At 40.4% G+C, this 14,535-nt stretch overlaps 1 protein-coding gene across 3 annotated transcripts in view; it reads left to right on the plus strand.

Moving 5' to 3' along the window:
* The window catches only part of LOC117508439 (alpha-2-macroglobulin), a 93,876-nt gene that overhangs the window by 68,762 nt on the left and 10,579 nt on the right, over positions 1 to 14,535 (plus strand). For all 3 annotated transcript variants that reach the window (XM_034168202.1, XM_034168203.1, XM_034168204.1), the window contains 5 exons: positions 956 to 1,112; positions 4,384 to 4,458; positions 8,808 to 8,973; positions 9,095 to 9,291; positions 12,064 to 12,279. In XM_034168202.1, the coding sequence (XP_034024093.1) occupies positions 956 to 1,112; positions 4,384 to 4,458; positions 8,808 to 8,973; positions 9,095 to 9,291; positions 12,064 to 12,279 (811 nt within the window). The remainder of the gene's footprint in view (positions 1 to 955; positions 1,113 to 4,383; positions 4,459 to 8,807; positions 8,974 to 9,094; positions 9,292 to 12,063; positions 12,280 to 14,535) is intronic.

The raw sequence follows: 14,535 nt of genomic DNA on the forward strand, positions 1-14,535 counted from the left end.
TGATATATATATATGTGTATGTATATGTGTGTGTGTATGTATATGTGTGTGTGTATGTATATGTATATATATGTATGTATATATGCTGTACTTATAATGCTTGGAATTTTCTTCTATAAAAGCCAGAATATAAAAACAAATGTGTTAAACAAATGTGACATACAGATGCTGCTGTGTTTGGCACCACCCAGCATCCTAATAATGTACATGCCAGAAAATATTAATATGCCTTCTTAACAGATTTCAAGCACGGCCCCTCGGGGGGATGATGCTGTTTTGAAATGGTGCTGGACAGCAATCTGGCAACTGCTGAGTGTGTGTGGGTGTGTGTTTGTGGTTAGTAAGAACTAGGCCTCTCGAGTTTCATTAAAATTCCAGCAGGAGATCATTTCCAATTGTCCACATTACTTAAAATAACTCAAGCCTGAATACTGGGGCACACGACAACAATGAAGTTTAATAACTTTTAATGTAATGTGGGAAATTAAATGGGTTTTTATTTCTACATCTAAATCTTTACATTTTTTAAATATCTTAGATTCTTATCACTGTATCATATAATGGAAGAAACGTGACGTACTCCACCATGTGTTTGACTACAGCTTAATGATATTCATAAAGTATTCTGACTGAATCATTTTGTGAGTGTAGTCTAATCTGACACATGGATCACAGAAACTGTTGCTTTGCTGTCGGCTCCAGCTGTCTTTATTCTGCTCACTCACACCGAATGCCATCATGTTGCGGATGCAGCTCGAGCCAAACGCTTTGTGTTGGAGTCAGGAGGCTGTTACATAATTGTCCTGAAGCAGGGTTCATTTCAGGGTTACCAGCAGTCACCTGTGGTTAGAATCGTTTTTCAAAAGCTTTTGTGTGTGTGTGTGTGTGTGTGTGTGTGTGTGTGTGTGTGTGTGTGTGTGTGTGTGTGTGTGTGTGTGTGTGTGTGACCATTTAGGCTTACTGCATTTGTGATGAAGTCCTTCGGCAGTGCAACACCGTACATCTTTGTGGATCCCATTCACATTGAGCACGCTGTTAAGTGGCTCTCCAGTCACCAGATGCCAGACGGTTGCATCGCGTCAGTGGGGAAACTATTCCACAATGGCATGAAGGTAAAGATGTCTGTTTGAACACAGGAAGCTCTGCACCATGAATGACATTAATATTATTAATAATAATTATATATAAAATCACTTTCTAAAAATTAAAGCACTGAACAAGACAAACCCCAAAAACAAAAAAATAATACAACAATGCACATCTAATGGCCCGGTCACACAGCATATGATTTGTGAAGGAAGGAAAAAGAGTAAAAAAGTCTCAAATTGTTGAGAAAAGGTGGACAAATGAGCTTTCTACTTTTTTCCCATCACCGAATACCCTGCGAATCAAGAGCGCAAAAGGAACAAAAAAAGAACAAAATGAAACTGAAGCTAACATTGATCTCGATGCTTTAAACAAAATGTGCCTGGAGCCACTGCTGGAGCAGTGTGTGTCTGCATCCTGCTCTGCGTCCCAGGACTCTGTGCTGGGATGGAGCTCTGTAGTGCCCGAGTCCTGGAGAAGCTGCAAAGAGAAGTGTGCGATCGGACTCACTGTGGAAATGAAGAGGGATCATCTCCTTCATCATCAGAATCCTCACTGTCTGGTTTCAGACTCTGACGACATGCTGCACACTCCGTCTTGCTCCAATTTAAAAAAAAAAAAAAAAACTGAAGGACTTGCTCAACATTCATAAGATGCCTCATTTTTACAAAACAAAAAACACCACACTAAACACACACGCTAAATACTCCACCAAAATAATACACACTCCAAAAACGCCAATTTATTTATTTATTTATTTGCATTATAGAAAAGCACCAGTGGTGTCAAAAGTACACACATTTGTTACTTAAGTAGAAGTATAGATACTGCAGTTTAAAAACACTCTGGTAAAAGTTGAAGTATCAACTTGACCTCTTTACTCAAGTAAAAGTGAAAAAGTATGTGCTCCAAAACCTACTTAAAGTATAAAAGTATAAAGTAACCTTTTAAAAAAAAAAAAAAAAAAAAAAAAAAAAAAAAAAAAAAAGGTAGATGCCACTATATGAATTGAAAGCTTAATTTAAAAACTGATTCATTCTACATGTGGCCCAAGACCCAAAACCCAAAATTACCCCCCAACACCACCTGCACGAAAATGTTTCAATTCTAGAAGCTCTGAAATGCAATCTGGGACTATTCCAGACAATAAACTGCAGCGAGAGCAGCATCCATTTAGTGAGAAAAAAAAACAAAAAAACACAACTTTCCTTATTCAAATTCATTCCAGTAGTATTCTGCTCTTACTAGGATGCAGCAGTTTTCTAGTTTGGCAGATAGTTCTGGAGGAAATCACTGAAGAAATTAACACATTGAAAATATGGTTTGACCGAAACAAACTCATTAAATAAGACAGGGATGAAGTGGAGGTGTAAGAGTCACTAGGTGTTCACAGGAAACACTTATTTATTTATGTATGTTCTTTGTTAGTTGCTTTTATATTTTCTGTTGTTTCTATTCAGGTTCTTTTTGCCTCTTTCTCTAGAATTGTATATAATAATCATTAGATTATTAATATATAAACAAAAATAAATTTAAGAAATATTACAGTTTGAAAACAAATGCACCCGAACGTGATGACGGCTGCAATTGCTTAATGCTAACTTTTAACATTGAAAATGCCATAGACATGCTAACGCATTAGCGTCGCTCTTGTTTTTAAGTTATAAAATACATCTATCAACTGTTTCAGAAAACCATAACAGGTCGGTTTAACATAGAAAAGGTAAATAATACTCACAGAAGTATGCTCTTTAGGGTTTTAGCGGGGGAAAATTAAGCGAAAGAAAGAATAAACGAAGCAATGGTGGAAGCATTGCTTCAATCTGCGAACCACTGCTTCAATTGGTTCACGGTTCAAAGCAAAGCCGCGCTGCAGAAAAGTTGATTACAGGCGCACATGATGTGAAATATATATATAAACATTAAACTGAAGCCAAGAGTAACGAGGCTCTTTGTTTTAAAAATGTAAGGAATAGAAAGTACAGATACTTGTGTGAAAATGTAATGAGTAGAAGTAAGAAGTAGGCAGAAAAATAAGTAATGGAGTAAAGTATAGATACCTAAAAAGTGTACTTAAGTACAGTAACGAAGTTTTTGTACTTCGTTACTTGACACCTCTGAAAAGCACTTCATCCTCAAAATGGTAAAGCCAATGGCAGTGCTCTCAGTTCCCAAACGATTATTGAGTGTTGTTAGAAGGAAAGGTGATGTAACACAGTAGTAAACATACCACTGTCCCAGCTTTATTGAAACGTGTTGCAGGCATCCATTTCAAAATGAGCAAATATTTGCACAAAAACAATAAAGTTTATCAGTTTGAACATTAAATATCTTGTCTTTATGGTGTTTTCAATTGAATATAGGTTGAAGAGGATTTGCAAGTCATGGTATTCTGTTTTGATTTACATTTCACACAACATCCCAACTTCATTGGAATTGGGGTTGTATTTTCAGGAGTATAAGTGCAGGTTTTTTGTTGTTTTTGTTGTTTTCTACTAGTTTGGAGACCCTGCAACTTAAACTCAGGTGCAATTTATATACCAAAAAAATCATGCGTTTGTTATTCACAAGAATACTTATAGTAACTATTTTATAGGACTTTCATGGTAATCAAAGCATGAAACAAAATTAATTCCAATAATGACAGAATAATTACAAGTAATAAAAAGTACAATTCACCAGTGTAGAAAAATTCCAAATGAATGAGCTGATAATACAGAAAACAAGAAGTGATTTATACTCCTGTGTTTTTTTTAACAGGTGTGACTTTTCGTGCAACATACGATGCATCCATAAAGTATTCACAGCGCTTCACTTTTTCCACATTTTTCATGTTATAGCCTTATTCCAAAATGGATGAAATTCATTTTTTTCCATGAAACTTCCACATACCCCATAATAGCAATGTGAAAAGAAAGATAATTACAATTTTTGCAATTTTATAAAAAATAAAATAAAATAAGAAATCACATGTACGTAAGTATTCACAACTTTTGCCATGAAGCTCAAAATTGGGTTCAGGTGAATCCTGTTTCCACTGATCATCCTTGAGATGTTTCTACAGCTTAATTGGAGTCCACCTGGGGTAAATTCAGTTGATTAGACATGACTTGGGAAGGCACTCTTTATTGTATGAAGAGCATTTTCATCTATTTTATTAATACAAAAACATATCGGAGCATATTAATTAAGTTACCTGTGCTTGAGGACTTCCGACCATACAGCTGTGTGTTGTTTGTGTCAATTGAACAGTTTAGTGTCGTTGTAATACAACACTGCGTTTCTTCTTGTTTCCAGGGTGGAGTGACTGATGAAGTTTCTCTGACGGCCTACATCACTGCTGCCCTGCTGGAGCTCAATCCAAACGTGACAGTGAGTTGGAAGTCGTCCTTTTCATCTTAGGTCCACTGAACACCCAAACGAAGTGACATGACTGCTTCTGTCCAAATGTCTTAATGTAATAGTCCGGACACATTGAGGTTAAAAGAACTTCCAGAATGGTGCTTTTGAAGCATCTTAGCCGTTAATGCAGTATCCTCGCTAGAATGAGTGAACTACAAATACTGTAAACAGAACCAGAGACACAAGGTTGTTTGGCCTGAAATATCTTTTTGTTCATCCACTGCCTGAAGCCTGTTCCTGTGGCGTATCATTTTGTCTGAGTACTTAAGCATCACACAGCCCCCCAAAAGCAGAGATTGGATGAGGACAGATGATGGTTTCACAGAATTCTCTACAACAAATCCCAGTTTTTCTTCAAATAAAAGTGAGAAATGTCAAGAAACTACCAACTTTACATTTTTCCCCAAAACTGCCATACATCGGGCCCAATTTACAAAGATCCCAGAAGTGTGTGTGTAATCCAAACTATGGCATGTTTGGGGATAGAGAGTGTTGCAGGTGATTTACGAAGAGTACAACCCCTGGCAAAAATTATGAAATCACCGGCCTCGGAGGATGTTCATTCAGTTGTTTAATTTTGTAGAAAAAAAGCAGATCACAGACATGACACAAAACTAAAGTCATTTCAAATGGCAACTTTCTGCCTTTAAGAAACACTATAAGAAATCAGGAAAAAAAATTGTGGCAGTCAGTAACGGTTACTTTTTTAGACCAAGCAGAGGGAAAAAAATATGGAATCACTCAATTCTGAGAAAAAAAATTATGGAATCATGAAAAACAAAAGAACGCTCCAACACATCACTAGTATTTTGTTGCACCACCTCTGGCTTTTATAACAGCTTGCAGTCTCTGAGGCATGGACTTAATGAGTGACAAACAGTACTCTTCATCAATCTGGCTCCAACTTTCTCTGATTGCTGTTGCCAGATCAGCTTTGCAGGTTGGAGCCTTGTCATGGACCATTTTCTTCAACTTCCACCAAAGATTTTCAATTGGATTAAGATCCGGACTATTTGCAGGCCATGACATTGACCCTATGTGTCTTTTAGCAAGGAATGTTTTCACAGTTTTTGCTCTATGGCAAGATGCATTATCATCTTGAAAAATGATTTCCTCATCCCCAAACATCCTTTCAATTGATGGGATAAGAAAAGTGTCCAAAATATCAACGTAAACTTGTGCATTTATTGATGATGTAATGACAGCCATCTCCCCAGTGCCTTTACCTGACATCAATGACTGTGGAAATTTACATGTTCTCTTTAGGCAGTCATCTTTATAAATCTCATTGGAACGGCACCAAACAAAAGTTCCAGCATCATCACCTTGCCCAATGCAGATTCGAGATTCATCACTGAATATGACTTTCATCCAGTCATCCACAGTCCACGATTGCTTTTCCTTAGCCCATTGTAACTTTGTTTTTTCTGTTTAGGTGTTAATGATGGCTTTTGTTTAGCTTTTCTGTATGTAAATCCCATTTCCTTTAGGCGGTTTCTTACAGTTTGGTCACAGATGTTGACTCCAGTTTCCTCCCATTCGTTCCTCATTTGTTTTGTTGTGCATTTTCGATTTTTGAGACATATTGCTTTAAGTTTTCTGTCTTGACGCTTTGATGTCTTCCTTGGTCTACCAGTATGTTTGCCTTTAACAACCTTCCCATGTTGTTTGTATTTGATCCAGAGTTTAGACACAGCTGACTGTGAACAGCCAACATCTTTTGCAACATTGCGTGATGATTTACCCTCTTTTAAGAGTTTGATAATCCTCTCCTTTGTTTCAATTGACATCTCTCATGTTGGAGCCATGATTCATGTCAGTCCACTTGGTGCAACAGCTCTCCAAGGTGTGATCACTCCTTTTTAGATGCAGACTAATGAGCAGATCTGATTTGATGCAGGTGTTAGTTTTGGGGATGAAATTTTACAGGGTGATTCCATAATTTATTCCTCAGAATTGAGTGATTCCATATATTTTCCCCTCTGCTTGGTCTAAAAAAGTAACCGTTACTGACTGCCACAATTTTTTTTCTCCTGATTTCTTATAGTGTTTCTTAAAGCCAGAAAGTTGCCATTTGAAATGACTTTAGTTTTGTGTCATGTTTGTGATCTGCTTTTTTTTCTACAAAATTAAACAACTGAATGAACATCCTCCGAGGCCGGTGATTCCATAATTTTTGCCAGGGGTTGTATCAGAGCCAGTTTTTAGATTAGATTACACTAGTGCAGTGCCCCTAGGAAGTTTGGATTCCTACAGAAAAATGGAAGCTTAAGTACATTTTTCATGGATGGTCGTATGAGGCTGTGTTTGAAGGTGGGATGTACAAAGAGGTGGACTTACTCTTACATAGTTTTAACAGACAAAGTGTGTGTTTAAGACATGGTTGACATTGAGATATGAAATCAAATCAATTTTATTTATATAGCGCCAAATCACAACAAACGGTCACCCCAAGGCGCTCTATATTGCAAGGCAAGGCCATACAATAATTACGGAAAAACCCCAACGGTCAAAACGACCCCCTGTGAGCAAGCACTTGGCGACAGTGGGAAGGAAAAACTCCCTTTTAACAGGAAGAAACCTCCAGCAGAACCAGGCTCAGGGAGGGGCAGTCTTCTGCTGGGACTGGTTGGGGCTGAGGGAGAGAACCAGGAAAAAGACATGCTGTGGAGGGGAGCAGAGATCAATCACTAATGATTAAATGCAGAGTGGTGCATACAGAGCAAAAAGAGAAAGAAACACTCAGTGCATCATGGGAACCCCCCAGCAGTCTAAGTCTATAGCAGCATAACTAAGGGATGGTTCAGGGTCACCTGATCCAGCCCTAACTATAAGCTTTAGCAAAAAGGAAGATACAAAAAGACATGCAAATACAGTTGTTTTAAGAAAACGACATGCCGTGCGAATGCTGCGAACACGATCAGCTCACAATGTGACCTCATGTTGCCCACCGTTGGAATGAGTTACAGGTGCGAGCAGCACGCAAATGTAGAGTGCGTGTGCAGTGTGCGAATGGTTGTGTCGACAGCTTTACGAGGCATTTGAGGTGGTTCAGATGTCAGTGTCATGCGATTCCTCCTTCATGCATCAGTCGGCTTCAGTCATGTTATGTGTGAAGATTTTATTCAGCTTATGTACTTGCTGAAACGTAGAAATTGGGGGAAATGCATTGTTTTTAGCAAAAAACAGATTTTAGCTACCATGTCCTCACCTTTTGTCAAGTTAAACTCAGTTGCAAAGAACACTGACAGCATGCCTTTCACAGTAAATGTATTTGCTGGGATGCTGGCATTAAACCTTTTATTGTGAAATGGTTCGAGCAACATCTGATGTTGTTTAACTTTGCTACCAGTAACATCAGCGAGCTGCACTTGATACTATTTGCAAACAAACGTGAAAAGAACACGTTTAACTGAGTGCTATTCTCAAAAGTCATTCTCCTGCAGTCTGTTTTCTCACTTTATCCTGACATTGAAGTTGCAGCTGTTGGTCAGAGTTAGCTTACAATCGCGTAGGTGGAGGAAGAGTAAGACAGAGATGCTACAGGGGGCGCCATCTTGGAAGTACTAATGTTACAATTAATCAAAATAAAGGTTTTGAAAATTTAATTTTCATAATAGAGGATGCACATGATTATGCCATGTGCAAGCCATATCTGAAAGCTGAGGCCGATCTCACAAACAGTCAGAAAGATATCAGAGCCACACAGACAGACATTTCTTGCTTTATAGATAGATTAGATTAGACAGAACTTTATTAATCCCTTGGGAAGACTTCCTCAGGGAAATTGAAATTTTCTTCTCTTTGTCTCTTTCATTATAAAATCTTTAACTGCCAAGTTTGTCTTTTTTTTTTTTTATTATCAACTTAACGATTATTATTATTAAAGATTTTACTGCATATTTTTCCAGAGAGAAGTGGTGTCACCTTCTCTTGTCAAACTGTGTGCCTATGAGAAAACAATGTAGTGACATTTAGTGCAGGCGTGACGGAGCAGACAGAGGCTTCAGTCTACTTGCTCATGGGGAGAGGCTAAATTAGGGAGCGTCGCCTGCCTTTTGTGAGTTTCATTTGCACTCAGTCACTTACAGGAGTTGTTAAATGCTCTCCTGAGCAATAATGAACAAAGTCAGTCATTAAATCACGTTGCATTGTAGTACCAGTATGCATTGCTGTACAGTATCTATAGTCCTGTTACAGAGCAGGAACACTGCTGTTAGACCTACCTGTGTCTGTGACTGATGTTCTAATAGATCAGTTTGAGGAGACAGTTTTTCCTTCACTGTACCAGCAGTGTGAGTTGTCCATGTTTGTGGTAGAATCCGGTGGTGCAGAACTGTCTGCAGTGTCTGAAGACGGCAGTGTCGGGCCAGATCGACAACATGTACATCACAGCTCTGCTGTCCTATACCTTCACCCTGGCTGGAGACCAGGAGATCAGGAGCAAACTCCTCACCAACCTGCACAGCAAGGCCATCACAGACGGTAGGACCACACATGAAAAGGCACTAACATCTGTGGGAGCTGAGGGAGCCAATTCTGCATCCCCAAATTCCTTGCCACATTTTACCATGTCTTTATTTGACTTTTCTGTCTTTACTGGTAGGAGGCACCATTCACTGGAATAGACCCGGGGTTGATGTCAAGACCAAGGACTCTCTGGAGGTGGAGATGACCTCTTACGTGCTTTTGGCTCTTCTCTGTGGTCCATCATCGCCACAGTTTAATTTGGATTACGCATCTGGCATTGTCCGCTGGCTGGTTCAGCAGCAGAACCCCTACGGTGGCTTTGCTTCCACACAGGTAGGGGGCGCTACACATGGGGCCACAGTTATCAGTGCTTTGAGTAGAATTTTATTTTCTCTGAAAACTGAACTGAATACTTTGAAAAGTGAAACTGTGAACAACTAGAGTATAATATTATCAAAGAACTAACTAGCCATATCAAGAATGTAGGCTAACGGGTGCAAGCTGAAAGCAGATGTTGTAAGATCACTCTTTAATGCGCAGTCCCTATAAAATTATTTCACCTTTATTAGACTGTTACATTACAATGATTCTGAAAAGAATATTAAATCTTAGCAATTAGTATTTATAATGTTGCCTAGCAAAGTCATTGCTATTGATTCAGTGGGAGTTACAGATGTCTGTAATTTGTAGAATTATTTTCTTATCCATGTGGGAAGATCTGATTTCATATGAACAACAAAGACAAAACATTGATGTTTGAGATAAAATGGAAATTAGTAAAATTCATGTCATTACCGATTAATCAATATCTGATACAACTTGCATACCCAAACACTTATTGTTTCAAGATGTTGGCTTATTATTTATTTTGTCAAACTGGAGGTAACTGGACAAACTGCAGGGCCAATTACACTTTTAGTTAGCCAACTTACAAGACATAAAAGTGATTTCCCAGTTACCTCAGTTTCTAGACTGGCTACGGTTGTCTTTAAATTGTCTACTTTGTTCAGACTATCAGTTCAAATCCAATTTATTGCATTTATCTGATTCAAATCCGATTTCACTGATTGACTGTCCACATTATATACAGAAAGTGATGAGAGCCAATCTGTGTGGTCTTGTGACCATCCTCAATTAATGCTTGTCCACATCGGTTGCTATAGTAATGCATTTCCCACAGATTGAATCTGTCACATGACTGTCACTCTGCTGTTCACATGCTGCAACTAAACTCACACAGCACTCTGACTGATCTGGATTCTAATCTCATTTGACGTAGAGTTTCTAAGTATGTTTATTTTATATATTTGTGCTTCTGAGGCTTTTTTTAAAAGCTTCCACAGTCTGTGGAGCCCTCAGATGGTCAAGGAGGGAGTTCCAAATATGAGGGGCAGCTGAACAGAAGACCCTGTCTCCCATGATGTGAAGTTTGGTGTGAGGGGGACAGAGAAGATTAGTGCTGTATGAACGGAGGGAACGGGAGGGTGTGTGGGGAGTGAGGAGGTCTTTGAGGTATGTGGCAGCATTGCCATGGATACATTGGTGGGTGATGAGAGCAATCTTAAAATGGATTCTGTAGGTGATGGGGAGCCCATGAAGGTTATGGAGAATAGGTGTAATGTGTTTACGTACTCTCATCAGAATTCTGGCTGCACTGTTTTGAATGTATTGGAGCCTTTGAAGGTTTTTTCCAGCGATCCCAAAGAGCAGGGAGTTACAGTAGTCAAGCCTAGACAAAGGCGTGGACGAGTTTTTCAGCATCATGATGACGTCGTACTGGAGTGAGTGTAGTTTCGAGTTGCCAAAATGGTGTGGTTTTTGCTGCCAAAATATCCATGAGTGGAACTGAAAGGAAGTGAAGTCTGTGTCACCTAAAGAACGACCTGAGGTACAGCAGTGGGGACGGACAAACCAGTGAGCTGGTGTCACTCCTGGCAATTATCCCTCAAAGGACATGGCCTCTGGACAGGAAGCAAATCATTCTTGCTTTTGCTCTTTTCCACAACAACAGGTGCATTGTACTGTTATGAAGACATCTATGGTAGGTGAAAGATTTTCTCTCTGCCTGTTATTAGCATTTTTCTCCTGAGGCTATAGGCTACATGTGGAGGTCTGTGAATATTTATACTGAACAGTAGCCTAAGTTTGTGTGTGATTTTGGTCACTCTGTATGTCATTAGTGACTAGTGCAGATCAGAATGTGGCTATGTGTACGCAGGCCCGTGAAAGTGGCAGAGGCGTAGCAGACAGTCGTTGCGACACATGAGCCCATAGCACCGTCATAAAAATGCCAAGCTCCCCCATAGCACCTGCAGAAAAAAAAATCTCTGGAGCCACCACTGTTCATGTTGTACATAAATGCTCAACTGCTGCGTGTGACACTCATGTATTACATCATTTGTCTTTGATTCTTGGATTTGTCTTTTTATTTTTTGCTGTCACTTGGCTCTGAGCAGTGGTGGAGAGTCTTCACAGCTCTCACTGCATAAAGCTCACATGGCGGGGAGCTGTGTATCAAAACACACTCAGAATCCAATCTGAGCTTCCAGGCCAAAGCGGATTTTCAAAAATGTGATTCAAATTGCATTTCAAACTACATATGAATGAGGCCTGAAACAGAACTTGTGAACTTGGCTACAGTTCTGAACTCTTGTTGCCGTTATGGTGCAAGCTCTTCCCAGATGTTTCACTTGTTGGTTAATATCTTAAAATATCCTGCAAGAGACCATGATGTCCATGTGAGCATTAAAATAGACTTCTGTAATTGTCAGGACACAGAGGATGTGAATTTTAACCCACATTTGCTGTACTTTCTTCATTTTTTTTCCCCCACTCATACAGTGTGCCCAGGAAATGTGGCACTGCACTGGAATTGAACAAGTCTGCATGTGAACATTTTTCCTATTTTTTCTTCTTCTTTTTTGTGCCATGCAATACCAGAGGAAAAACCAATCCAATTATTTGATTTGAACTCATTGTGCACTAAGCTTTGTTGATCTGGCATCATTTTGTTAGAGTTATCCTGGGAACCTTTCAACCGGCCTTCATTCTCTGGGAATTTGTGAGGAATGATTTGAGCCTGATGATGCAAACTTTGTTTTTCAGGACACAGTCGTGGCCCTACAGGCGCTGGCCAAGTATGGCGCTGCCACCTACAGTAAGGATGGCCTCACTACAGTGACAGTGAGCTCAGCGGGATGCTTGATAAAAAAGTTCATAGTGGAGCAGAGCAACAGGCTGCTGTACCAGGAGGAGCAGCTGACTGAGATCCCTGGAGAGTACACCATCAGAGCCGAGGGACAGAGCTGTGTGCTCGCTCAGGTACACAACAGCACTGCAACATCACAGCAATGATCAGGATGGAAGCAATCAAGGCAAGCTCGAGGAAAAAAGTATCAGAGTAAAACAAAATCAAAATAAAAAGTTAATTGGGAGCATATAAAGGTACACCAGTGTGCAAAAGTTTCACAAAAACTAGAATTTTGATGAAAATAAATGAAGGTTGGTTCCTCCCCAGTCATCAATAGAAATTGTAATTTGACATTTGCAGACCTTCTTACAGCTCCATCTTAACCCACCTCATAAATACACTCAACAAAAATATAAACGCAACACTTTTGGTTTTGCTCCCATTTTGTATGAGATGAACACAAAGATCTAAAACTTTTTCCACATACACAATATCACCATTTCCCGCAAATATTGTTCACAAACCAGTCTAAATCTATGATAGTGAGCACTTCTCCTTTGCTGAGATAATCCATCCCACCTCACAGGTGTGCCATACCAAGATGCTGATTAGACACCATGATTAGTGCACAGGTGTGCCTTAGACTGCCCACAATAAAAGGCCACTCTGAAAGGTGCAGTTTTATCACACAGCACAATGCCACAGATGTCACAAGATTTGAGGGAGCGTACAATTGGCATGCTGACAGCAGGAATGTCAACCAGAGCTGTTGCTCATGTATTGAATGTTCATTTCTCTACCATAAGCCGTCTCCAAAGGCGTTTCAGAGAATTTGGCAGTACATCCAACCAGCCTCACAACCGCAGACCACGTGTAACCACACCAGCCCAGGACCTCCACATCCAGCATGTTCACCTCCAAGATCATCTGAGACCAGCCACTCGGAGAGCTCCTGAAACAATTGGTTTGTATAACCAAAGAATTTCTGCACAAACTGTCAGAAACCGTCTCAGGGAAGCTCATCTGCATGCTCGTCGTCCTCATCGGGGTCTCGACCTGACTCCAGTTCGTCGTCGTAACTGACTTGAGTGGGCAAATGCTCACATTCGCTGGTGTTTAGCACGTTGGAGAGGTGTTCTCTTCACGGATGAATCCCAGTTCACACTGTTCAGGGCAGATGGCAGACAGCGTGTGTGGCGTTGTGTGGGTGAGCGGTTTTCTGATGTCAATGTTGTGGATCGAGTGGCCCATGGTGGCGGTGGGGTTATGGTATGGGCAGGCGTCTGTTATGGACGAAGAACACAGGTGCATTTTATTGATGGCATTTTGAATGCACAGAGATACCGTGACGAGATCCTGAGGCCCATTGTTGTGCCATACATCCAAGAACATCACCTCATGTTGCAGCAGGATAATGCACGGCCCCATGTTGCAAGGATCTGTACACAATTCTTGGAAGCTGAAAATGTCCCAGTTCTTGCATGGCCGGCATACTCACCGGACATGTCACCCATTGAGCATGTTTGGGATGCTCTGGACCTGCGTATACGACAGCGTGTACCAGTTCCTGCCAATATCCAGCAACTTCGCACAGCCATTGAAGAGGAGTGGACCAACATTCCACAGGCCACAATTGACAACCTGATCAACTCTATGTGAAGGAGATGTGTTGCACTGCATGAGGCAAATGGTGGTCACACCAGATACTGACTGGTATCCCCCCCAATAAAACAAAACTGCACCTTTCAGAGTGGCCTTTTATTGTGGGCAGTCTAAGGCACACCTGTGCACTAATCATGGTGTCTAATCAGCATCTTGATATGGCACACCTGTGAGGTGGGATGGATTATCTCAGCAAAGAAGTGCTCACTATCACAGATTTAGACTGGTTTGTGAACAATATTTGAGGGAAATGGTGATATTGTGTATCAATCAATCAATCAATCAATCAATTTTTTTTTTATATAGTGCCAAATCACAACAAACAGTTGCCCCAAGGTGCTTTATATTGTAAGGCAAGGCCATACAATAATTATGTAAAACCCCAACGGTCAAAACGACCCCCTGTGAGCAAGCACTTGGCTACAGTTTGAAGGAAAAACTCCCTTTTAACAGGAAGAAACCTCCAGCAGAACCAGGCTCAGGGAGGGGCAGTCTTCTGCTGGGACTGGTTGGGGCTGAGGGAGAGAACCAGGAAAAAGACATGCTGTGGAGGGGAGCAGAGATCGATCACTAATGATTAAATGCAGAGTGGTGCATACAGAGCAAAAAGAGAAAGAAACAGTGCATCATGGGAACCCCCCAGCAGTCTACGTCTATAGCAGCATAACTAAGGGATGGTTCAGGGTCACCTGATCCAGCCCTAACTATAAGCTTTAGCAAAAAGG

The sequence above is a fragment of the Thalassophryne amazonica genome, chromosome 4 (assembly GCF_902500255.1).
Source record: "Thalassophryne amazonica chromosome 4, fThaAma1.1, whole genome shotgun sequence".
In the NCBI taxonomy this organism is placed as follows: Eukaryota; Metazoa; Chordata; class Actinopteri; order Batrachoidiformes; family Batrachoididae; genus Thalassophryne; species Thalassophryne amazonica.